This window comes from Lepisma saccharinum, chromosome 11 (assembly GCF_977018435.1).
Source record: "Lepisma saccharinum chromosome 11, izLepSacc3.1, whole genome shotgun sequence".
Classification (NCBI taxonomy): domain Eukaryota; kingdom Metazoa; phylum Arthropoda; class Insecta; order Zygentoma; family Lepismatidae; genus Lepisma; species Lepisma saccharinum.
Genome location: NC_139239.1, coordinates 78,717,960 through 78,742,657, shown reverse-complemented (window position 1 = coordinate 78,742,657; position 24,698 = coordinate 78,717,960). Strand labels below are relative to the sequence as shown.

At 38.6% G+C, this 24,698-nt stretch overlaps 1 protein-coding gene across 1 annotated transcript in view; it reads left to right on the top strand.

Annotated features, from left to right (window-relative positions):
* The window catches only part of LOC145995094 (RYamide receptor-like), a 320,260-nt gene that overhangs the window by 205,383 nt on the left and 90,179 nt on the right, over positions 1-24,698 (top strand). The window contains exon 6 of the mRNA XM_083131628.1: positions 14,705-14,909. Within this exon, the coding sequence (XP_082987754.1) occupies positions 14,705-14,909 (205 nt within the window). The remainder of the gene's footprint in view (positions 1-14,704; positions 14,910-24,698) is intronic.

Here is a 24,698-nt window from a genome sequence, read left to right as displayed (position 1 = left end):
TCAAATGTGGTCAATGTGATATATCAAAATGGGGTAGAATTTGCCGAGAAATAAGACACTGTATTCAGTTCTATCAGTGCCCCTTATTCAGGTAGCTTATACATTTGCAATGAAGTTTGTCATTTATGGTTTTAGTATTTGGTTTTTGATATTAAGGTAGAGTACATGTTTATTTTTTAAAAAAGTCGCTGATATGTGTGAAGATATAATTTGTTTCTAGCCTACAGCGGCAGCGTCACAACTAATCATCTAGGTGTGCTGAGGGGGTGCGAAACGAAGTTTAGGGGGTGCGATTTTGAAAAATAAAGAAAACATGAAATATGCATGCATGCTTGAGTCACTCCATAAAATAACAACCAACTTTTAGTAGACTTCGATGAAAATATGCCAATGAAACTGAAGAGTTGACTAATCGCGAAGATGACTATGATTAGATGTCATTGATAAAGCTACAGTCACAAAGAATAATCTTGCCCAGAGAGGGGATTGATAACAGAATACTTGTTATATATATTTCACAATGACGAGAGCAGTTTTCAGAAATAATTCAGCATCTTCTTGCAAGAACAATACGAAAAAATTCCTCTCCAAGCAAGGAAGAAATGGTATGCAAATTTCTTATTAGTGCTTTATACCTAATTGAGGTCAAACAAAAATGTAAAGGTTAACCAGAAAGAAATACAAATTGTAATAGCAGTAAAAAAAAGAGTGGTTAGCACATCGCGCTACGACGATAGGGGTCCTGGGTTCGAATCCTGGCCTGGGCATGGATGTTTCTGAGTGTCCATTCATCAATTTCATCATATCATCCCTCATTCCCATCTTCGCAAATTAGCCAAAAGTGGCACAAAGAAAGAAGTAAAATAAAGCAAATCAAATCAAAATCAAAATTTGTGTATCCCTTGTGTATTTGTTTTCATTTTTTTTTCTTAGTGTGTAGACGAACCTTTGTTCTCAATTTTGTATTTGTTCCTTTTGTGTGTTCTTTATGATTCTTTCTTTCTTCTTTGATTGTTATTGTACAAACATTTAGTATGTATATGTATCCAACGGGGTTAGATGGTAGAACAGCGCAGGCTGAACCTCGTTATTTTAAAAGGAAGTTGAATTGAATTGAATTGAACTGAACCCCGGAACTTCCGGGAAGAGATCGGATGTCGCACTTACAGGAACTCGGCCACAAAACCGGAGCTTCATTTTTGCTTGCTTTTGCAGCATTTTGCATTTTCATATCACGTATCAAGCTATTTGGTACACAGGTGTATTACAAAACATAGAAAGTTCTTTAATAATGGTGAAATAGGTTTCCCGAGATATTCTCCATGGCAGGCAGCTTAGATTTGGAACGCATTCAGCTCAACTTAATTGATTTTGAACAACGCAGAGCCAAGGAATGACAGGAACATCTTAGAAATTTCAGAAGTTGATTGAAAAAGGAGTATTCGAGCCGTGCCGCTTTGGATTTAATATTTCCAGGAGGTAACCAAGCATGTTAAATGTGATTTGATAAAAGTAATCGATTCTTTTTATTGAAACTCTGACGTAAGAATATTTCAGCGATAATTCTAAAATATAACTAAGGATGTGCTAACATATCTCCATTTATATTTATGTGTTTCACAAAGTTCTATAAATCCGGAACCACGACACAGACAATAAGGAGAGCGGGAATCGTACAGCACAATTTTCGAAAGGTTTAAAATCGTATAAACGGGACCTTCATTAAAAGTTAATAAATGCTCTAGCATCTTCACTCGTTGTCACTTATTTGAATTAATTCAGTACATTACTCACTCAAATTTTCTCTTCAAATGTTTTGTCATTTTCTGGAACTTGCACGTCACCGTCCCTACTCAGGGTAGCAAACCTTTAAGAGAATTACTTTTTCATTTTGGACGTTCCTGATTACCCACACTCGTTTTTCTTAACAAGCGGCCCGCTTCTTCAAGATTTGTAACCAGGAAGTGCAACTACTGACGGATGATACATATTTTTTAATTCTCTTAAAGGCAGAGATGTAACATTTCACACACGCAGTGACACCTAATATCACCTGTTGATTCTAAAATATTAAAAATTTATGCCAGAAATATTGGAAACGCCTAACCATAGCTCTGTGAAAGTGGTTCCTTAGAATCCTGAACATGTCTGAAAAATCTATATTTCTCCCAAGGCACGTTTGTCATGTTTGTAGGAATCAATCTATTGGAAAAAAAAACAAAGGTAAGATTTTTTCGTTTTCGACTTCTACTTGATAAATGAAAATTGTTTTCTTTCGACTATAACCTTATAGCATCTGTACTGAAGAAAACGATGTATAATTTGTAAATCTATAATTAATAATTTTTAAGATACAAAAGAGAATAGGGAATTTTTAAATTTCCAGCAAAAAAGCACGGCTTTTACAATAATATTTTTCCCTTCGAAAGAGTCAGCAGCATGGACACAATTCTTGCGACAGGACTGGAACATATATCAGTCAATATGCAGGTAATGTGTTGAACACTCAGGTCCCGGCGTTGCTTACGTGAGTGGCCGAAGGATTTCAAATTTCGGAAAAAAATATTTTCTTTCACTTTTGTCGTCTTTTTCCACATGTTAAATGGAACTTATTTAATTTCTTTGAACCATATTCTTGTAGCCTAGACTGTACTAAAGAAACGAACTACAATTTGTTATTGTAGCATTCGTAGGTATCGAGGTATAAAATTGTATTAAAAAACTTCCAGAATTTAAATTTCCATCCGAAAATAAAAAAAGGTTTTTAAATATGAAAATAGTTTTTTTCTCGGAAAGTATCATTAGCAAGTGTACAATTCTTGCGACGAGACTGGAACATACATCCGTCAATATGCAGGTAATGTTTGGAAACCTCACGTCCCGGCGTTGCTTACGTTCCGGACGCACGGATTTCAATTTTCGTTAAAAAATGTTTTTTTTTGTTTTTTTTTACTTCGTCGTATTGTTCTAAATATGGTACATGAACTTATTTAGTTTCCTTGTGCCATAGGCTTGTAGCCTAGACTGTACTAAAGAAACTAACTATAATTTGTTACTCTAGCATTTGTGGTTATCGAGGTATAACATTTTATCGAAAACCTTGCAGAAATTTAAATACATGACTTTTACGTTAGGAAACATTTCTTCTCCTAAAGTATCAGCAAGAAGTGCACAAATTTTGCGACGAGAATGAAACATATCGGACAATACGCAGGTACTGTTTCAAACCCTCATGTTGTGGCGTTGCCTACGCGGGGGACCGATAAAGTTGAATATTCGTAAGAAAAGTATTTAATTCTTTTTAATTTCTTATTTTTCTTTTCTAAATGGTAAATGAAAAATGTGTTTCTTTCGACCATAGGCTTGTAGCCTAGACTGTACTGAAAAAACGAGCTAGAATTTGGAACTCTAGCATTCGTAGTTACCGAGATATAAATTTAAATTTAAATCATTGTGCAATATTAAACTTCCCGCTCAAGACGCCCTCGGCGTTCAGCCTCTAGTCTGGGTGTCTGAGGGATCGGTGTCTGAGGGATCAGGAATAACTTGATATTAAGATTTATATTGAACGTTTCTGTTCTGTTTCATTTATAACGCATTCTCTTTAGCGTTTGACCTCTTGAGGCTCTCATTGTTTTCAAGGTAGACTTACAAAGACAGCATCGCTGCACCGAACGAAACTGTATGTATGTAGTGTGAGGATGTGGGTCTGCACACACATACACACATCACACCACATACTCACACACACACATACACATGTGCGTGCCTTTGGTAGCCAGACTCACGCTAGTTGAATTGCAATTCTCTGGTGATTGGTAAAGTGAGTACTAACCAAAGTTTACGTCATTCCGCCAAACAAGACAAAAATCAACCCCAGCGGCGGAAGGACACATTCTATTGTTTGTGTCCAGGCTTTTATTACGTCATGCATGGCCATGAAACTGGCGGAATGCTGTAAAGGAGGACATCGTTTGCAGGGGAAGTACCCGTACATTACAGACCCAAGCACCGACCCCGGCTTTGTGTTCCTTGCTCGGGATGTAGAATACGTGGCCATAAAACCTCGAATCCTTTGCGCGTCTCTGTCTATATCGAAGCTATTTTCTGCTAAAATATTCACGCCAGAATTCTCACATGAATTACATCGTAGATCTTTCCTTACTTTACGTCACTTTTCCGCCACTTGTGGCTCACAGCGATGATGAGGATGAATGGTGATTAGCTGAAGTTGGATAGACACTCACAAAGGAACGCTAAAGCCATGGCAGGAAGAACTGTCCATTTCAGTGACTGGGGAGTGTTGCCTTTCCGTACAAAAACTAAAAGTATGCGCAAATAAAAGGAAATGTAAGATATCCTCACAAATTCTGTTGCGGCACTGTCACACGCAAATTATTCTTCACAAATTTACGTCTTTCATCAGAAGAGAAGAGTAATTCTATGAAAAACCAAATAATTTAATTTTAATATAAATGTTCTACAGTTACTAGTTTCGAGAACCACTGCCAAATTCACAAATTACATTTATTTCTTATTTGTGTCATAGAACTTTAAGAAAATGATACGTGGAATATGTGTACTTTGTGTGTTTTGTTCGAGCGGGAGTTATTATAAACACCTATGCGTCACTTCACAAACTTCTCCATCAAATTTTGTTACTTGCTACGCTTCTTCTGAACTTCCTTTTTAATTGAAACTACTTTCGTCCTAGGTGCTTCTTCCATCACTAGAAAAATGTCGTGAATACTATTATGTGGGAAGTAATGTTGATCACTGTAAGGCTTATGAAAGGATTGAACTCCATTTGCTGTTTTTCTGCACCCAAATCTTATCCGGTATCACAGCAATGTTATCTAATGACTTTTTCTTACAATTTCAAAGTGAGTAAAAACTCCCTTAACACCCTCTATAAAATGTAAAGGAGTTATGCTAGGAACAATTGGTCATAATAGAAAGAGGTTAGGTCCAGGGGGAGCCATAGTTATAAATGTGTCAAGAAGAGTTTGCCATATTGTTGGCTGCGATATTGAATTCAACTCAAAAATTATAAACTGAAAGGGGGTGATGCGACATATGATATCAGGTTAGAATTTCACAAGAAATGCAGTGATTGCGGTTTTTTCAACGTATTTTGAGCCAGTTAAAAGTTATCATGCATGTATTCCAGTTATGAAATCTACTCAGTATGTTATCGGTGATCCTTTGATATGATCCTCCCGAACTATATCAAAGATTCGGTCATATTTAATATTATTCTTAATTATTTTACTTTTTATATTCACTATAAAAACGTTATGAAAGATGAGATATTTAATAGTTGAACTAATGACCTAATTCTCTCATTCGAGAAGTTTAGAATTTGTTATTTGCAAGCTTCTTGAAAGCAAAATCTTTCATTGTTGACAATTAGTCAAAAATATGTGTTCTCAGTTTTAGAATCAAACTATTATGAAAGCCATAAGAGCTAAATTTCAGTTGGAGTTATTAGTAATATAAGCCTTATGGACATTGGGAAGAAGTTTTTAAGAATGTGACAACTTTATAGTAGAGAATATTATAGAAACTTTAAGGATCATAATTGTTGTTTTAGACATAGAAAAAATGAACCTTATGGAACATACTGTTTAATTTTTAGAATATTGCCATTGTTCACAAATTAGTTCTGCATATCACAGCTGTAGCTATGTTTATCTTTTGTGTCACGGGAGGCGCTCTGCTTGACATGCGGGGGTATAAATACAGCTTCGGAACCTAATTCGGGGGCATTTTCATCACCGACTCCGATGGATTAACATCTTAAATACTCAGCTCCCTTTATGGGAGGGTTCAAGAACTCAGTCTTGGTTCCCAAATTAGCTTAGAGACATAGTTATTCTGTCGTATGGGTAGGTTCGCCCTGTGGACATGCTAACATGTCACCATACGAAAGAATAAGTTCATTTCAACTTTATTTTGAAGTTTTCTGAAATTTTAAATAAAATCTTCACAAAATAATGTTAAATTTCGACTCAGAACTTACTGTTATTCTGACGCATGGGTAGGTTCGCCCTGTGGACATGTTAACATGTCACCATGCGTGAGAATAAGTTAATTTACGATTGCTCACAACTTTGTGACAATTCAGTTTGATTTCTTCGAAACATATACGTAATATATTTTCAATTTATGCATAAAGCAACAACACTTAATGTTATTCTGCCGTATGAGTAGGTTCGCCATGTGGGCATGCTAACATGCCATCATACGGAAGAATAAGTTCAGATTATTTCTTCTCCATGATTCTTATTTATTGATATCTGGCATGATTAGGTTTCGCCCTGTGAACATGCTAACATGTTGCCATACCCGATATCAAGTCGATGTCTCTAATATTTTACGAATTATAGCAGTTTGTATTTCTGCAGATATCTTGAAGCCAGACCATAATGTCCAATTTATATTAAAATCGGAGTCAATACTTAAAACCTTCGCCAGTCACGTCAAAGTTATGCTTCATTATGTCAAGGAACATTCATAAAGTTCCAAGCAAGCGCCTGGTCGTCTTCATATAACTGATATGACCGCTTGGTCCATATTATGTAAATAAACTGCAAAAGTCGCGTAGATTTAATTATAAGAAGGAAATCTGTTCTGTCCTTTATTTATGGAGATCTGTAACTAAGATGTAAATTTATAAAAGTATCTAGAAAATAAACCATCTTCAGGAAAATAATTGCCCATAAAGAAGCCTCCTTCATTTATAAAATCTCCCTTTTCCATAGCCTATCAAATGACTTAGTACATAACAGTTGAAGCTTCATATCCCACGTATTTCTACTACTATACCCGTACCTGAGAGGGGTCATAGTATCCCATTAGCCCACTGAATTAGCCGAGGTAAAGAAACAGATGAAATAGGATATTGAAAGGTGATTGAAGGAAATAGGAAGGTAAAGATGAGGATGGACGATTTGTCTTCGTGATTTTTTTAATGTAATGGCTGCGATTGCATGGGTTTTCGAAGGCGATTTATGCTCGAGGACGCTGACGACAGAGGGTGGCCTAAAGGTTCGAGAGAGGAACCGCCACAAAGCCTAGTTCAGCATGAGAGCAGCCTAAAGTGTCGCGATGGATGTTTCCGTTCACTTTCTTTGTCTCCTTTGAAGTTTATAGCTGGCGATCGAGCGCAGGTCTCTCCCCAGCCATGCAGCTAAGCAATGATGATTTCAAAAGGATGGTATTTGTTTTATTTTGATTTTGAGCGTTTTCTCTCATCAGTTGTTATGTTGTAAAATTGTGACAAGATGAAGTGACAGATTATGGACCGGACTCGGGTTGAATTTTTGTTTGAAGTCCACTTTATGCACAGAAAGGCTAATTGGGGCTGGACCTAAAGTTTAAAGTGGGATCGGAACCACTATATGCCTCCACCGGGTATCGAATCCGGGACCCTGTGTGCGACTCGAATCAGACCTCGTGGCATTCCCTGCAAAGCAGTTGAGAACTGACAGGAGGAAACGGATTTACAGAAATCCAGAAGGCAACGTTGCTGTTTTCTATATACTTGTGTTCCACTTACAACTTAGTAATGCAAGAATATACCAGAGTTTTGATGAAGGGTAGTGAGCAACACAATGAAATGCAAGAAAGTAGACAAACGGAAGACCATAACTTTATTTAAAAAGGAATAGAACGACTGGAATCCATACCCCCCATTCCATTTTGACTCAAATTTCTGCATCACTAGTACAGCAGTTAATTTTTGTGAACTACATTGGTACGGATATCAGATTCAAAATAATTGAGAAAGATTGTTCTCAAATATTCTGCCAAAAGATTGACAAAGTGAAAATCATGGGATTTTCTGCTGCTGCTGCGTTGTGGGCCCTGTCGGATACGATATACAAGTAGATGCAGCACTCTTTCAGAGAATTACTATCTGCTTCGTGCATATCCTCGTGCATTATTCGAATGGTAAAGTATGTTGAGAGCAGCCCAGAATTCTCAGTTAGGTCATGCAATAACTTTCGAATGGAAGTTGAAGAAATTGCAATATCCCTTGTGTAGATTTCACTCTGAAAACAGATGAAAGGGCTATCGTTTTTGATGATGGCTACATAGGCTTTCCTACGAACAAGGGCTTAATTCTCAGGAGATTCTGCATGAAGACTACGAATGATAATTTCAGCACCGGCAAGAAAGAACACTCCAGGCTAATTAAGAAAACAATCAAGCATTTTTTCCCCTTTCAGGTGAGATGTTGTAGAAGCACCGGTGTGCTGTGTACAACGCAGATGAGGATACTCGTGCGGGCATCTTTCCTGCTTTCGCGTCATTACAAAATGCAAGTATTTGGACAACAGTAATAGAGGGAAAAGGCCGAATTGCTTCTGTACCGTGCCAAGGACAATTGTTTTAAGTCGTAATATTGCAGTGACATAAGACAGGGACCATCTCCCAATACTGTGTACTACAATATCCTCGAAAGTCAATCATTGTTGGGTCGACACATCCGCAAGATGCTACTCTTTCTGTATGTTTTCACTGGCTGTAATACCACACCCAGAATTTATCTGGCCTCCCCGATGGCGTAGTGCCGTCGCCTTGTATTTAGTGGGCTCACCTGGTGGAGGCACGTAGTGATTAGGATCTCTCTCACCTTAAACTGCATGTCCAGTACTGATTAGCGTATGTGTGAATAAAGCGGACCTGAAACAGAAACTCGAAACCACATCCACAATGTGCTCAATTGGGAAATCCTCAGCATTGGACAAACTGATGAACGTAACTGAACTTCGATCAGCTGCAAATTCATTTTGATTCCATTCCTGTCAATATTCAGATATTGAAGCCGTTGCTCCTGTTGTATGACTGCGAGTCGTCGGAATCCACGAACGAACTATGTCGTCGAATGTTAATTGACAACATTAGCTGCAGATATATCGTTTGTTACACATGAGTGAGTGCTTGTCACCTACCGATTCGTCCACAAAGTACCTTAAATTTCACACACACTTTCAAATAAGAATCTGGAAGTAGTGAGAAGAGACGATCGAGCTAGAAGGAAGGTGTTGGTATGTAAGGAATAATTCCTGCTATGCCGTACACCCACTAAATGTAAATTTCCTCCTTAAGATGGTTTGCTGTTCTTGCACGTCGAACCTTGATGATACTTCACGATGTGAATGTAAGCGAAACCGATTGTCTTCTCCTACAGCTCGTGGCGAGTAGTTGCAATAATAATATAATGACAGTTACTATCGTACGCAGGATTAATTTTATTGGGAGGAGGGGGGTGGGGCTGGAATTGTAAAAATGGAAATTACCTATGTTCTACTGATTTCGTATATTTGGAACTTTCACTCAAAATTGAAAGCTAAGGATTAATTAAAGAGGGACTTACACTTTCGTTATTCCCAAGTTATTTGCTGCTTCCATTTAAAAATTTTGATTTCTCTCAAAATTTTGAGAGGGACTGTAGCCTCCCATGTGTAAGCCAGTGTTTACGGGGATGAAGACAATTGATTAAACTTTGTCCATCCATAGAAGTTGACTTTATAATTAAGAGAACTTAAAATAATTTTATTTCATGTAATTGTTATTTTCTCAGTGTCTAACTTCTATAAATAACTTTTAGTATCAAAATTGCATAAGAAATGGTATATTTTTGAAAGATAGGTTTAGTCGAAGTATTATTAAATGTAAATAAAAGTATTACCACTCTCTAAAATGCGTAAATTACTATATTTTTCCTTTAGTAGAAAACAGCCAGTCCGCCATTTTGAAATCCGTTTTTGGGGGTTTTCCCGTGGTTCGATTTTGTCTGGTTTTGAATATGTTATTCAGCAATAATTTCTGAGCTAGAAACGGTTTAAGAACCTTCCGAAGCAATTTTGCCCAGGTCAAAGTGAAATTGCCTGGACTATAACGCATTTATCTGAATGTGTCCTATTTGAGGAAAAAAAAGTTTATTTTTTTAGATAATTATCACTGGACCCCGGAATTTTATGTAATACTATCAAAGTAAAAAAATATATAGATAAATATGTAACAATATATGATAAAATATGAACCTAAATGTGTATTATCAAAAGGATATGTAACATTAATAATAATCGAGTATCCAAGCAATTTTAAGAATTCTGCTATTTATTTATTTTATTTGAACATGTTCAACATATTTTTAAGATAATACCTTGTTCAAATTAAAATTTGTATCAAATTTATGAACTCAAAGAAGCACAGAAACGCGTACAAATTTAAGAAGTCGATTTTGTCAACTATTAATTACTTTTCACATCGCAAAATTACTGTAGAATATGTATATATGTAAGAAAGCTCTTTGTAACTTTCGAAACAAATTGTAAAAAAAAAGCGTCTGCTGAAGAACAATCGAATGAAAATACATAGGTACTTTTTTTTACTTTTTGTACATATTGTGTAACTCGCTACATACAGAAAACGGTGTTTTACGCGAAGAAAAATAGCCCGCAAAGCATACTTCTGGGTTTGGCACCAAAGACATTCAACTTTGGGAAAACTCTCTCATGCTCATTGACTGAAGAAGGTTGTTCAGAATCCAAAATCTGAACGTTAAGTCTGTTCACACTACCACTGATATGGAAGATAGCTTCGTCTCTGAAAACGATCCTTTCCCTGAAATCATCATTTTGAAGCAAATCGTGCACGTTTACGATGAAGAACGAGTGAAGTGTTTTCGTCTTCTGGTTCAGTGAGTGCCTGCACAAGTTGCGCCTTCAAAGCCTTTAATTAGAAACGCCTATGAAGTGCATCCAATACCATAGAACGGGGCTCTTCCAACTCACAGCTCACCTTTCGAACAAACTTCCTGGGGTTGACCTGGGAGGTTTTGTCAATCTCTATCCACTGCCGAAACCTAAGATGACAATCGACCAATGCTTTTTCCTTTGCACAGGCAAACTTTCTCCAGGATTTGTGTAAGCCAACGCTTTATGAAGTTATCAGGTGGATCAAACCTAAACAGATGCCGAAAACTATGTTGAACTGTGATCCCAGATGTTTTCACATACTCTACAATACGAAAAGTTTTCTGTTGTTTTACTCGCCACCATTTTGGACAAACAATTCACTTACGCACGGTGAGAATTTCAAGTGAAACTTATGAAGTCTAGTTGTAATCAGTACTTGTTACAGATCTCTCCGCACACCGGTCACGAAGAACGAAAGAGAAGAAATAGGTACAATCTTTTCGGACACCATGTATTGTGAAAAATGAAATTAATTAATTTCTAATTTGTATTTTTCTTTGTATTAACTGTCTTACAACGTTCTCCTCTACTTTTTATTAGAATAAAATCAGATATTAATTTAGGAAACTGTAAAAATCTACTTACATTTTTAAAATATTATGAAAAATGATTATTATTTATTAATTTACACAAATGAATAATATACTACGTAATAATGGAGGTTATAAGGTTTCCAAAGGTGTCCTAATGACTAACATCGGTACATTAGTTCTCGAGATATTAATGATTAATCACACCTAATGTAAACTATGTAGTTAGACAAAATGGCGCATTGACGTCATAGCCAGAAATGCTCAATGATGCCAGAGTGGCAACATTCGGATTTTAATTCAGTACATTATAGTTAATGAAAATATGCAATAAAAAACCATATACCTACCATACTTGACGGTGTCACAATTTTTAACATTGTCGACGACCCGACTGTAAGGATGGTAACTCTGATTACTTAAAATCAACGCGAGACCTCCTGTAACTAGTTGAGTAGCCTCGATTCATTGCTTATATCACATTTCTTCCTTCATCTCTTATATTTTTATCCTTTCCTGCTTATTTCCTAATCATTTGTAAACTTTTTGTCTGAAATTTGTTCTCATTCTGTTTGATTTAAGCAGCTTACAAGAACTTGTCTTAATGGTGCTGCCATATATCATAGTTTATTTAAGTTGGATTCTCTTGTGGCTTGTAACAAGACAAAACATGACAGGAGTGCCCATCCCCCCAAGGCTAATGGCGCAATCTCCCCCCCAAATCATGTCATGCGTTCCCCCCTCAAATCATATAATTCGCGCCCTCAAACCATATCGTAATTCCCACAAACTATTAAATTACGACATCTTGTCTACCGAAAGTAACTTTTTCCTTAGCTTTACTGAACTCTTTACTTGGTCTGCCCCTCCTCCCTAAACAGTGGTCCCCATCACTCAAGACAGCTCCTAAAATCGTTCATCATAATCTCCCAAAAAGAGTTTGGATGAATACGTAATAATAGAGGTCTATTTGAATGAAATACCATGTTAAACTGTCCTAATTTTTTAATTGTTCGATTCTTGAAAAAAAAACTTAAAGCTTTGATAAGTTAAATGTAGTAAATTAAATTATGTAAATGTGCATATAAATAGTGTTTGTGAGTGAGTTTATAAAACTCGAAATTTGATTATTTAACACAAATTGTTACACAACTTAAGATAAAGATAGAAAACTCAACCTTGGCAAACCAAATAATATGCTCCAGCTGTATGACCGATTGAATTATTGTTTCAAGAGATATTGCAGAACCATGGCTAGAAATTCTTAAGGTCAGGGCGATAATATAACACGATTTCTCTTTCAAAGAAGTCATCCCTCCTCCGTTTTCTTGGGGTAAATATAATTATTTTAGTAACCCATAACAATAATTACGTGGATTTTATCTTCAGTGCAAATTTAACTTGATAAAGTTAAATTTTCCTGTAACAAGAAGTTAGAAATGCGGATTCGTTATATTTATGTTCCAAATGAAGCACCTGCTTAAATTAAGCTGTATACCAACACTAAGCATTATATTTGTAAGCAGTGATGTTATTTATGAATATCTACAATATTGCTTATGTCTTGTAATGCAACTGTAGTATGAAACTTCAAATTCACCTCAGTAAAGTGCCACCCACCACTCTGGCAAGACATCAATGCGAGCGAAGCGAGCAAGAAAATTTATAATCCATTGCCTTGCAGGCTTTCAAGAATATTAATTTGATGCGGTGTCAATACTTCCTTAGGATCCCGAGATATTTACTCTTTTCCAGCATCTCTTTTGGCACGTTCGGGGTCAAACACGTGTGGTACCATATCGCTAAGTACAGTCTCCAAAATTTAATGTTCCAACTGTCTCCACTACAAAAATCCCTTGACAATGTAACATTTAATGAACACTTTATCTAGAGCTTCCTATCTCCCTGTTTAAATTTAATACTCAATCCTACCACCAAAATTTCCATGCCCATTTTAGACTTACTGTTGGAGTGAATATTATAACAAGTCCATTCAGATGCACTGTTATATGGGCATTAATTATGTTAAGATTGGAAATTTAAATCTTCATCCAAATTAGCGTACATCATGTACAAAAAACTGAATAGTTGTTCTTGAACAACAGTGACATCATTTTATACTCAGGAATCTACATAGCAGAAGTGGTGAAGTATAAGTGATCTTTATACTTAGAAACCGGACATATATGTTTTTAAAAGAAGGGAGGCTGGAATCTTCTGGTAACATACTATATACTTTAACAAAGCAAAGAACAAGTTTGATATGAAGATGGAACTTTTCGAAACTACAAATATGGCCATCTATGCGTGCCAACAATATTATCAACTCTTATAATATTGGTACATTTGTTACGTACTTGTAATAGCATTGTAAAATTACACGTAGGCATGGCCATGCATTCCAAATATATATTAGATAATTTGTGAAGAATATAATTTTGTTCAAAAGTTTCATTACTGTCTTATTTGTTAATGCATAATTTATGAAGTATTGTTTGTTTGTATATATATTGACTGATTAATTTTTCTTTTAAGAAATTGCAAGCTGGATAGATTTGGGTACATGTTTCAATATTAAGTTTCCGTTCGCAACACACTTTGACATTGAGGTCGCAATCTGCTAGTTATTGCGCAAAATTTTATCAAAAACTGAGGCGAGGAATACATTTTGGTAAGGATTTAATACTTGTTTATCCTACCAACCTCATTCATCACAGGGGTTTCCCTTGCGGTGGTTGTGTTCCGTTATAATATTACCTACTCAAAAGAAAAAAAATCTCAGTCACCACAGCAGAATTTCCGCAAGAGCCTAAGACAATAGTAATATACAAAAATTTGATACCCCCTCAATTTAATGCTCAATCCCTCTAACTAAAACATCCGCCATAATCTAAGACCTAGAGTTGAATACTGTCCCCCCAACGTTTAATTTAGAATCCCCCCCCCCAAGGACCCACGTGTCAATTAAGGCCTAAAATGTAAGAGTTGGATATTTATCCCCCCCCCCTTTCGATAATACCTTTAAACACTTTCTTCTGTTCACGGGTATAAAAACATCAATTGCAGGGATAAAATAATTTTATCTTGCTGGGGATAAAATGTTTTGTGTGTGGGGAATCCCCGACACCCCGTGCTAATTCGCACACCGGAGAACACTGTGTCTTAGTTTTAACTTCATCGCGTAAAAAGTATTCCCTGTAGACCAATGCAAATGTTCTTATATGTGGAGAAAGGACTCTATTCGTTGTGCACGGCGGATCGTTTCAAATCGTGAGTATTATCAGGGTGAATGTTGTCAGTATGACGTCCACCAAATTTCTATCTCGACGCAATTTTTCGAAAACTTCCTTCGCTTTCTTAGCGTCTAAAACTGTTCGCTTATAACGTCCCTTTTGTTTTCAGATACCACTGGGATTGCGGAGAATACTGGGAGGAGCCTCTTCACGGCCAGGTGTACACGGTTTTTATCTTCATCTCAACGTTTGCCTTTCCTCTCCTCAGCTTGGCCTTCACGTACTCGTCCATAGCGTGGAGAATGTGGAGGAGGTCGTCCCCGGGGAATGCGGACAAAGGCCGAGACCAAGTGCAGCTGAAGAGCAAGAAGAAGGTATGTGGACTTCTGACAAGCAGTGTCAATTTCTTTAATCATATAGCGGAGTGTTTAACCACACCACATTCCAGCACAAGCCTCCCCGAAGGCATAGTGATAACGCTGTAGCCTCACGGGGTCCACTTCAAACTGTAGGTCCGTGATGTAAGGCGCGACCTTGTCCTAAATTTTGTTTTACACCCTGTCTTATTTATCTCTGAAGCAAGGCCGCGCATAGCGTCAGAGAAGGGGAGGAAATCGAGTGGACAGAGCGAAGCAGTGCTGCGAAGGCTGGTAACTGCAGTAGCTCCCACCCTCCCTTCTACGCAACCGAGTTCTCTCTCACGTGTTCATACGACCTCGCGTTACTACCTGCGCAGAGACTTGTTTTCGTTCGCCTGCTCGCCGACCCACGTGGCAGAGGGGTTATCATATCGCGCTACGACGTTAGGGGTCCCGGGTTCGAATCCTGGCCTGGGTATGGGTGTGAGTGTCCATTCATCATTTCATCACATCATCGCTCATCCTCATCTTCGCAAATTAGCTAAAAAGTGGCACAAAAAGCGAAGTAAAATAAAGCAGTTCAATTCAATTCAATTCAATTCGTTCGCCTGCTCCAGAGATAACTAAGACAGAGTGTAGCGTTATGTGCTGATATGCCCATAACATAAAAAAACAGTCAATCAAACTGTAGGCCCAATCCCGATTAGCCTATATGTGAATAAACTGTAGCAAACCTTCATGTTCCACCATATTACGATCTGATTACCTCATGAGAAGAAGTAGAAATGCAATTAATTTCAAGTTAATGATTCTGTTGTATTCACACAAAACGCTGCTTAATAGATCTTCATGTATAAACTCTTTACCGCATGTCTCTTGAAACAAACAGCAGTCTAATAAATGAACTAATTTTACATTTTGTCTATGGATATACCCAGGAGAGCTCTGGGTTATGTACGCACCAGTTTTGAATTTAGAGTATGAGAACACTCGGACATTGGAAATCTGGAATATTATACAACTCCAGCTCTGAAACTCTCTGTACTCGCTGAAGTACTAAGGTCTAAATCACCATCCCTGAGACCTTCTGTAAACAAACGGTCTCACCGATTCGATGTATCACTCCGCGTCAGCTGATCCATGACCGCAATCATCTGCTGTTACACTCATAGTTCGCCGCACCTATTCATTTTATATAAGAACCTCTGAATGTGAGAACCCGTTCTCAAAACATCAGACGAATATGCAGCCGCATACATTGTTACTTTCCCGGTCATTCTCTCTTTCATAACCCTTAAAACTGCAGACACTGACACACCACTGCACTGGGATACCAACTTAACCACTTAATTTACTGGTTTCTCAGGATACTACTGACAGAACGTTGCATAAATATTGTGATAATCTGTTTCTCACCCATTTTCAAAGGCTGCCCTTGCTGGTGTTTTGAAAACAAGCTCGGAGAACACGGAGACTTTCCCTCACGCATAGAACTCGGCATGTTATTTTTCTAAGGCTAAGTCAGGAAATATTACTAAGTTGCACTACTTTCTTGCTGTTCACATGATTATTTTTAGAAAATAACCAATGTTATAAAACATCATTATGTACACAAATCTCTAAGCTCATTGAAAGTTATATTACTACAAAATGTTCACACTTATCTTGCCTTGCCATGTCACCAAGTTATTTTACGAAGTGCACTATATTTGGCGGAACAAAAATCGTTATTAGGATGTTTGTCAAAGTTTCCAACCGCAATAAATTTACGAACTTTTTGTCTTGTTTTGATCATCATCAATATATTTATTGGACTTATAGCAATGCATATGGCTGTTTATGCCCATTATATATTTTATTTACATAAGATACAATTTACATAAAATGTACAAACAAATTTCAAATACACTCCTATCTATATCATCCTTAGAAATATACATTACCATGTTATATCATTTTGTCTAAAAAATGCAAGTAAAATATATTCAAAAAAAGAAGCCAAATTTATGGGAAATGATTACTGGTGCAAAGAGTTAACCATAAAGGTGAAGCAATAAGTAAAAAAAGAAAGAGCATTGGGTTTAAAGTGGGACGTCATTTGCGGCAGCGTATCCCATACTACAAATTTGCCATTGTTTTACCTTACGTAATGAATCCTGTAACAACGCTGGATTTTCGTGTGGATTATTTTACTTCTATGAGTTTGCAATGCTATCTGCATGCAGGTGGTTTTGTTTACAGAAGGTGTCAGGGTTTGTGATTTGATATATAGACGTCTCCATTCTCGTTGAGTTATAACTCCGAGGCACTGGAGTTAGATATACTTAAACTACGCGTAGGTATGCAGGAAGTCGCTGGAGTTTTTCCCATGCACTCTGAGTTCATATCACTCAAGGGCCTACCCTATGGGGTAGTTGTAAGGTTGTCACCATTTAATCAAGGGGGTCCGGGGTCGATGTCCGGTGGGGACACATAGTAATTCGGATTCCACTGTAAACTATAGGTGAAGTTCCGCTTAGCTTTTCTATGGACATAAAACATAAAACTCGTTCGTGAACGAGTCATTGCAATGGAACGACTCCCTCTTAGGAACTGTGAATTGATTGCTCTCTCGAAGTGATCTTCTCTGTGGTTCCACTGTGGTAGTTCCTAGTTTCAGTAGTAGTGAGCTTTGCATGTACAGTCACCAGAAATAGAAATGGGACACCTATATCCTGAAATGCTCGCTTCCCTGCAAATCGTTGTGTGTGTTGCCTAAGTGGATTTGAATAGCAATTTTTCAAAGGCAACTTCTACTATCGTCGTAGAGTTAGGTAACACACACAACATCTTGCAGGGAAGCAAGTATTTCAGAATCTAGGTGTCCCATTTTTATTTTCCGTGACTGTACGTATGTTGCCAACCGCAATTTTTGACTTAAGTGCTTTTCACTGAATAGCCTAGAATTACCTTATTACATTTATTAATAAGTTGAATATTATTAAATGTGAAGGAAATATAAGATAGAATTACCGTATATTTATGTATATACAGGGTGTCATTTTAATGGCGCCCACGGACCACAGATTCGTGTAGAGGACATCAAAACAAACAACTTTTCTGAGTAACATTTTTCACGTTGGTGCGTCAATTCGACGCTACAGCCGTTCAAAAAAGACCGTTTTGCCGCCTGGATGCTGGCAACCCAACACAACATTTGATCGTATCTGTGACGTCATTTCCTGCGGCGAAACATCGCACGGTAGGGTTGCAAGGAACACACAAATTTTGTGAAAAATGACAAACTACCAACCACATTATTAGCTGTAAAACGAAGCGAGAAACGCGTCCAGAAGACCGAACATCATAGCCTACCAGCCAGAAAATGAGCAGTCATCTCAGGGGAAGGGGGAAATGAATCAACGATATGAGAAATTGTAAAAACGTATTCAAGATGAAGTGTCAATATCGGATTTTATCTCAGCCTACATGTCAAATATCAACAACAATAAATTTTATTGGACTTACAACTTACATGTGGCTGTTTACGCCCAGCTACATGACAATTATATTTGCAAATCTCATTGCAAGGTTGATATCTACAGGTTTGTGTCCAGATGCCTTGTGGTACTTTGTGCTGATAACGGAAGTATCTGAGGTTCACGTTGTTACATTACGGCTAAAACACGTACAACCACAGTAACAATCTAATGATGAATCAGTAGCGAATATACTGCCGTGTTCAGAGTTGCAAACTATTACATGTGTATCCTTTGCGTAGATAAACACAGTCGTCGGAGAGTTTTTTTACTACTACTTATATCCCTGTATTTTCAACCATTTTTGCCACTTGCCTCATAATGCCCTGAATATACATTATATTATGTGTTGCTTACCTTTGGAATTTTGAGTTGTTTCATTTCTATTTTGTCATCTGTTCAGTGCGTCACAGACAACTAGTATCAGAAGGACGAAGTGGATAGACTAAATTGTAGATGCCAACTTGGTAACTAGATTTGCAAATATTTGACATGCAAGCTGATACAAAATTCGATATGACCACTTCCACTTGAATTCTATTTTCTTTCTACCATTTTTCGTATCGTTTGTTTACTTCCTGTTAGGTTACAGAACGTGTTTTCTCGTTTTGTTTTACGGTACATAATGTGGCTGATTGTAGCTATATCATTTTTCACAGAATATGTGTGTTCCTGGCAACCCTGTAACGCATCGCTTCACGACGGGATATGACGTCACAAATGCAATCAAATGTTGTGTGTGGTTGCCAGCATTCAGGCGGCAAAACGGGCTTTTTTGAACGACTGTAGCGCCGAAACAACGCTCCAACGAGAAAAATGTTACGGAAAAAAGTTGTTTGTTTTGATGTCCTCTATACGTTTCCGTGGTCCGTGGGCGCCATTAAAATGACACCCTGTATATTATATATGTACATATACAGGGTGTTTCTAAAGGTCGTTTACAACGCTTGGGAGGTGATTCCTCACACGAAAACAAGCAAAAAGTCTAAGTTCCATTTTTACGACTGAGGCTTCGTTTCCGAGATAGGAGCCTCGCAAAAGGTGACAAAGTGAACGTCACACCTGACTTGGACGAATACTATAACAGATAGAGAGGCGGTTCCAAGGGAATCATAAAGGAATCGTATGTGCTCAGTCCGGAAGTCACTATGAAAAGTTCACTGCACGCATGCGCAATGGAGTCCTCAAAGGAATTGGGGATTTCCAGCAAGAAAAATACATGGAAAGGGTATGTAACGCAGCAAGAAGGACCGTGACAATGAGAAATGCGTTAAAGACAACACATCCCGACGTCAAACATCAAAACATGAGCACCGAACACAAAATCCGAAAAGTTGAGCACGGTTGCATACCCCAGTTACACGCGAGGAATGAACGAATCATGTCATGTGGCATACGAGAGACACATTACTCCACCAGGAGGAGGGAAAGAAAAACACATTATCAGGTGATTGCGACAACGTGTATTTTTACACGCGACAACTACGTAATATCCCCCCCACACACACACAACAAACAACAAATGCTACAATATCTTACGCACAGACAGTCCGTGTCACTGTTCACCAACTGAAGATGTCACTTTCACCACACAAAGGGGGTGGGGAGCAATACCAAGAGTGTTTTCACTGAGATTTGCCGAGGGCAATAATCACAGACGGTTTTCAAAATGTCTGCCATTCACTTCTACGCAGAGATGACAGCGACATTTCAAGGATTGTCGAGTACGAGCAAACAAGCCAGATGTATCTGCTTCCGTCGCGGCGGCGAAGTTGATGCGACAACGAGGTCCTCAGCTGATGTGACAGGTGTGTCGTATACGAGGGTTTTCATTTCTCCCCAGAAGAAAAAATCGAGAGGGTTGAGGTCTGGCGACCTCGGTGGCCAAGGCACAGGCTCATCACTACCAATGAACCTATTGCGAAACACGTCATGCAGGAAATGTCGTACATTACAATCGATATGAGCTGGTGCACCATCGTGTTGGTACCATATTTCTTGCCGCAGTGCCAAAGGTACGGTCTCCAACAGTTCAGGCAGAACGTCACTAAGAAATGCATGATACGTGCGACCATTCAGGCGAACAGGGAGAATGTATGGTCCAATTAAATGATCATGTACTATCCCGCACAACACATTCACTGAAAACCTGTGCTGGTGATGGGCCACAAAAAGTGCATGTGGGTTGTCAAAGTCCCATACATGACTGTTTCTACTATTGAAGACATCAATCCTGGTGAAAATGGCTTCATCTGTCCACAATACGTTTGCCCCGAAGTGAGGGTTTTTGTCCAGATGATGCAACAACCATTGGCAAAACTCCATACGAGGGCGAAAGTCACGAGGTAACAGTTCTTGTACTTTCTGCAGTTGAAAAGGGTGCATTCCTTCCTCTGACAACACTCGCCAAACATTCACATGAGACGTGTTTCGTGCCCGAGCGAGCACGCGCGTACTATACCGCGTTTGGTAGAACCTGTCCCGCTTCCCGCGCTAGGGAGCGCTCAACAGTTTCGGTGTCAATGAGAAACGAGGAAAAAATCGTCTGCTGGGCAGCGAGGAGCGAATGAAAGCCAGAAGAGAGGCGTTTACGTAGACGCTGTTGCGACGTTGCGTATTTTAATTGGCTGCCTGGCTTTGACTTTCCCCAGCACGGAAACTGTTGAGCGCTCCCTAGCGCGGGAAGCGGGACAGGTTCTACCAAACGCGGTATAGTTCCAGGATGTTCTGCGACCGCTGTTAACACATCTTCTGCAAACTGATGTGTGCGTACACTTCGGGGTCTTCCAACTTCTTGCCGCGGTGGTAACACTGACCCTGTTTCACGCAGTCGATTGTCCACTACCTGAAAGAAGGTGTGAGACGGTAAAGGTCTATGTGGAAAGCGTTCTCCATAAAGACGCCTTGCCTCGCGGCTATTACCACGTGCCTCCCCATACATGAGATGCATGTCTGCTAGCTGCTGGGTCGTATACGCAGCCATCTGTGTAATAGGGAGCTGGAACTGCAAAGTATTGTTTTTGTTTAACACTGGCACACTGCACAAATTGGCCGTATCACCGTACGAACACCACAGACCAATTGTTGCGATACTTCACTTGTCCACTCCACCACGTCAACTTCTTTCAATACAACATACTAGTACTCTTCAATGCGTATGACAACCTAGAGCGAACTGCTGATCATATCCCAGCACCTGCAACACGACTGGAACGACTGCCGGAGAGAACCAACCCTTCGAGCTCCTCTCGCGGGAACAGCAGTCATGAAGGTCAAACGTAGACTACGAGAGCCAGACTTGCCTGTGCAGCGCTTCCAAAACTGGTCTCTTTTACGTCACAATGATCGCGTGCGAACACTTTTGGTATTGCTCCCCACCCCCTTTGTGTGGTGAAAATGACATCTTCAGTTGGTGTACAGTGACACGCACTGTCTGTGCATAAGGCATTGTAGCATTTGTTGTTTGTTGTGTGTGTGTGTCGGGGGGGGGGGATATTACGTAGTTGTCGCGTGTAAAAATACACGTTGTCGCAATCACCTGATAATGTGTTTTTCTTTCCCTCCTCCTGGTGGAGTAATGTGTCTCTCGTATGCCACATGACATGATTCGTTCATTCCTCGCGTGTAACTGGGGTATGCAACCGTGCTCAACTTTTCGGATTTTGTGTTCGGTGCTCATGTTTTGATGTTTGACGTCGGGATGTGTTGTCTTTAACGCATTTCTCATTGTCACGGTCCTTCTTGCTGCGTTACATACCCTTTCCATGTATTTTTCTTGCTGGAAATCCCCAATTCCTTTGAGGACTCCATTGCGCATGCGTGCAGTGAACTTTTCATAGTGACTTCCGGACTGAGCACATACGATTCCTTTATGATTCCCTTGGAACCGCCTCTCTATCTGTTATAGTATTCGTCCAAGTCAGGTGTGACGTTCACTTTGTCACCTTTTGCGAGGCTCCTATCTCGGAAACGAAGCCTCAGTCGTAAAAATGGAACTTAGACTTTTTGCTTGTTTTCGTGTGAGGAATCACCTCCCAAGCGTTGTAAACGACCTTTAGAAACACCCTGTATACATGTAAGTTTATATGTAGAAACTCGATAATCATGCACAAGAATATTCATTTTGTATATGTATTTCTAGATTCCACCTCTTCTTTTCAATAATCATCCAGACAAATGTATGTGGAGACAGAAACAGGTCCGCTCTAATAGAGACGATTTGACTATTATTATTATTATTAAACTGCAAGAAAATCCACTATGAACTAAACAGGTCACTTTTATTTCTTCAGCCTTACAAATTTAGCAAAAACCATAGACACGAACGCAACACTTTACTGACCTCTTGCGAATATTTCGCTTCCCTTCTACGACTCTTTGCCATTTCGATGGAACACAGGAAATCGATTTTCAACGCAACTTCCGCTGCAACGAGGCAATTTTCCAGCTGAGTTTACAGTCGCTTCACAGCAGCATTGTTTGTGATGCTCTTTTCTGAGACAGTGGTAGCACTTCACAGATCTTTTTTTTTCGGGCAAGCCGCAGATGTTCTAAGAGTTGTGCAATATTCTTGCGAAAGTGGTTCTGACAGTCATTACGTTTCAAGCAGACTTCCCCTTCGGTTCAGAAGTATTGCAGCTGGAACATAAAATGGAAAATCCATTTGTCTTGTTTGTGTACTCTTTTCCAACTTCCTTTACGGTCCGAGTGGATCCAAATCTAAATCAACATACTCGATGAATCTCGGAATCTGAGCTTCTAGGAAACGTCTGTGGAATCTGCTTCAAGTCTATTGTTTGCATATATATGTTCATCACCCCTGGAGCAGCAAGTATAAAGTAAGATTCAGACCACTGAAATGTACCAGCACAAGAATAAAACTCAGGATGAATTTACGCAACGTTATTTCAGTTCCTATATTGTTGTGTGTAGTCAATTGTATCAGAAATAACAGTTACTGACTGTTGAGGTATAAGGGATGAACTTTTCTTGAGACACACCTTACTTCCACGTAGTACACCCTGGACTGCATTTTCCAAACTAACGAGGCTCTGGCGTCTGTAACCATGACCAGTATAATCCTCTATGGGGCTTTGTTGTGCGTATTTCAACTTCTCACCATTCATCATCATCTTCGCAATTAGCCACTGGCATAAAAGCGAAGTAAAATAAACTAAATGGATCAAGTTACTGACTATTAATTCCCATTCTTATTTGTGCTTTACTTTGAAGATAATTTCGAAGGAGAAAGTAATTTGGTCGGTTGTTACCAATGGTTGTGAATGCCACTTTATGATCAATAATAGCATTAAGGCTGGGCCACACGTTTGAGTGCAGGAAATTATATTCGATTTTCTGATCGAAGGAGCGTACTGACCGTTAGGGTAAAAGGCACTTTCTCCTCCTCGCAATGATATATTGGACCCCCTTGAACTCGATATTATTATAATAATACTAATAGAAAAAGGGAATACCACATTCAAGTATTAAATTATAATCGTGAGACTTAGCAGAAGATGCAACACGTAATAACTTTTTCCAGAAATTAGAAATCAAGTTTAAAATATGTTTTGTTTAAATTAGGAGCACAAGTAATCAACGGTTTAGTGAAAAAAAATTGAATAGTATTCTGAAAGTAGCGTAATTGTAATGTAAACGAAAATACGTATCCACATGATTGAAATGTCAGATTGTTAATGCATTTTCTGAGATGAATCTAGGATATACGAATAGGTGAGGAAAAATAAGACACTGAAAATAAAATATGGAATTATACGACCCCCATCCTCAAGATGAAATAAAATCTATGTTTCAAGATGTATATTGGAGGTCTTCGCTCAATTAGTTAATACCGTATTTAGGTTCAGGCCCCGCTTGCCATTCTGCCCGAGTCCCAGTAAGTGCGCCAGCACGCCCCTGCCTGATCGAGTCCGAATATAAAGCAAGTGGCTACACTATTACTGATCACGATGTGTATTTTCGCAAACATTTCTCACTGGAAATGATAGTAATCATACGAATAATAACACAACTCCCTCGACCAAATTTCGAGAATTTAATTGTTAGTTAAGGCTCCAAATATATCACTTTATGATTAAATAGATATGCCGTAGGTAGCCTATGTAATTACATTCCCTCATCTCACTCGAATCGAAATAGAGGGGCCACAGTCCCGGATCACTGAAGCCACGAATGATTTTTTTTTTTGCTCAAGATACGTATATTTTCGAAGATATTTATAGTTAACAATAACATTTGTGTTGCATTCAAAACATAATTGAATATT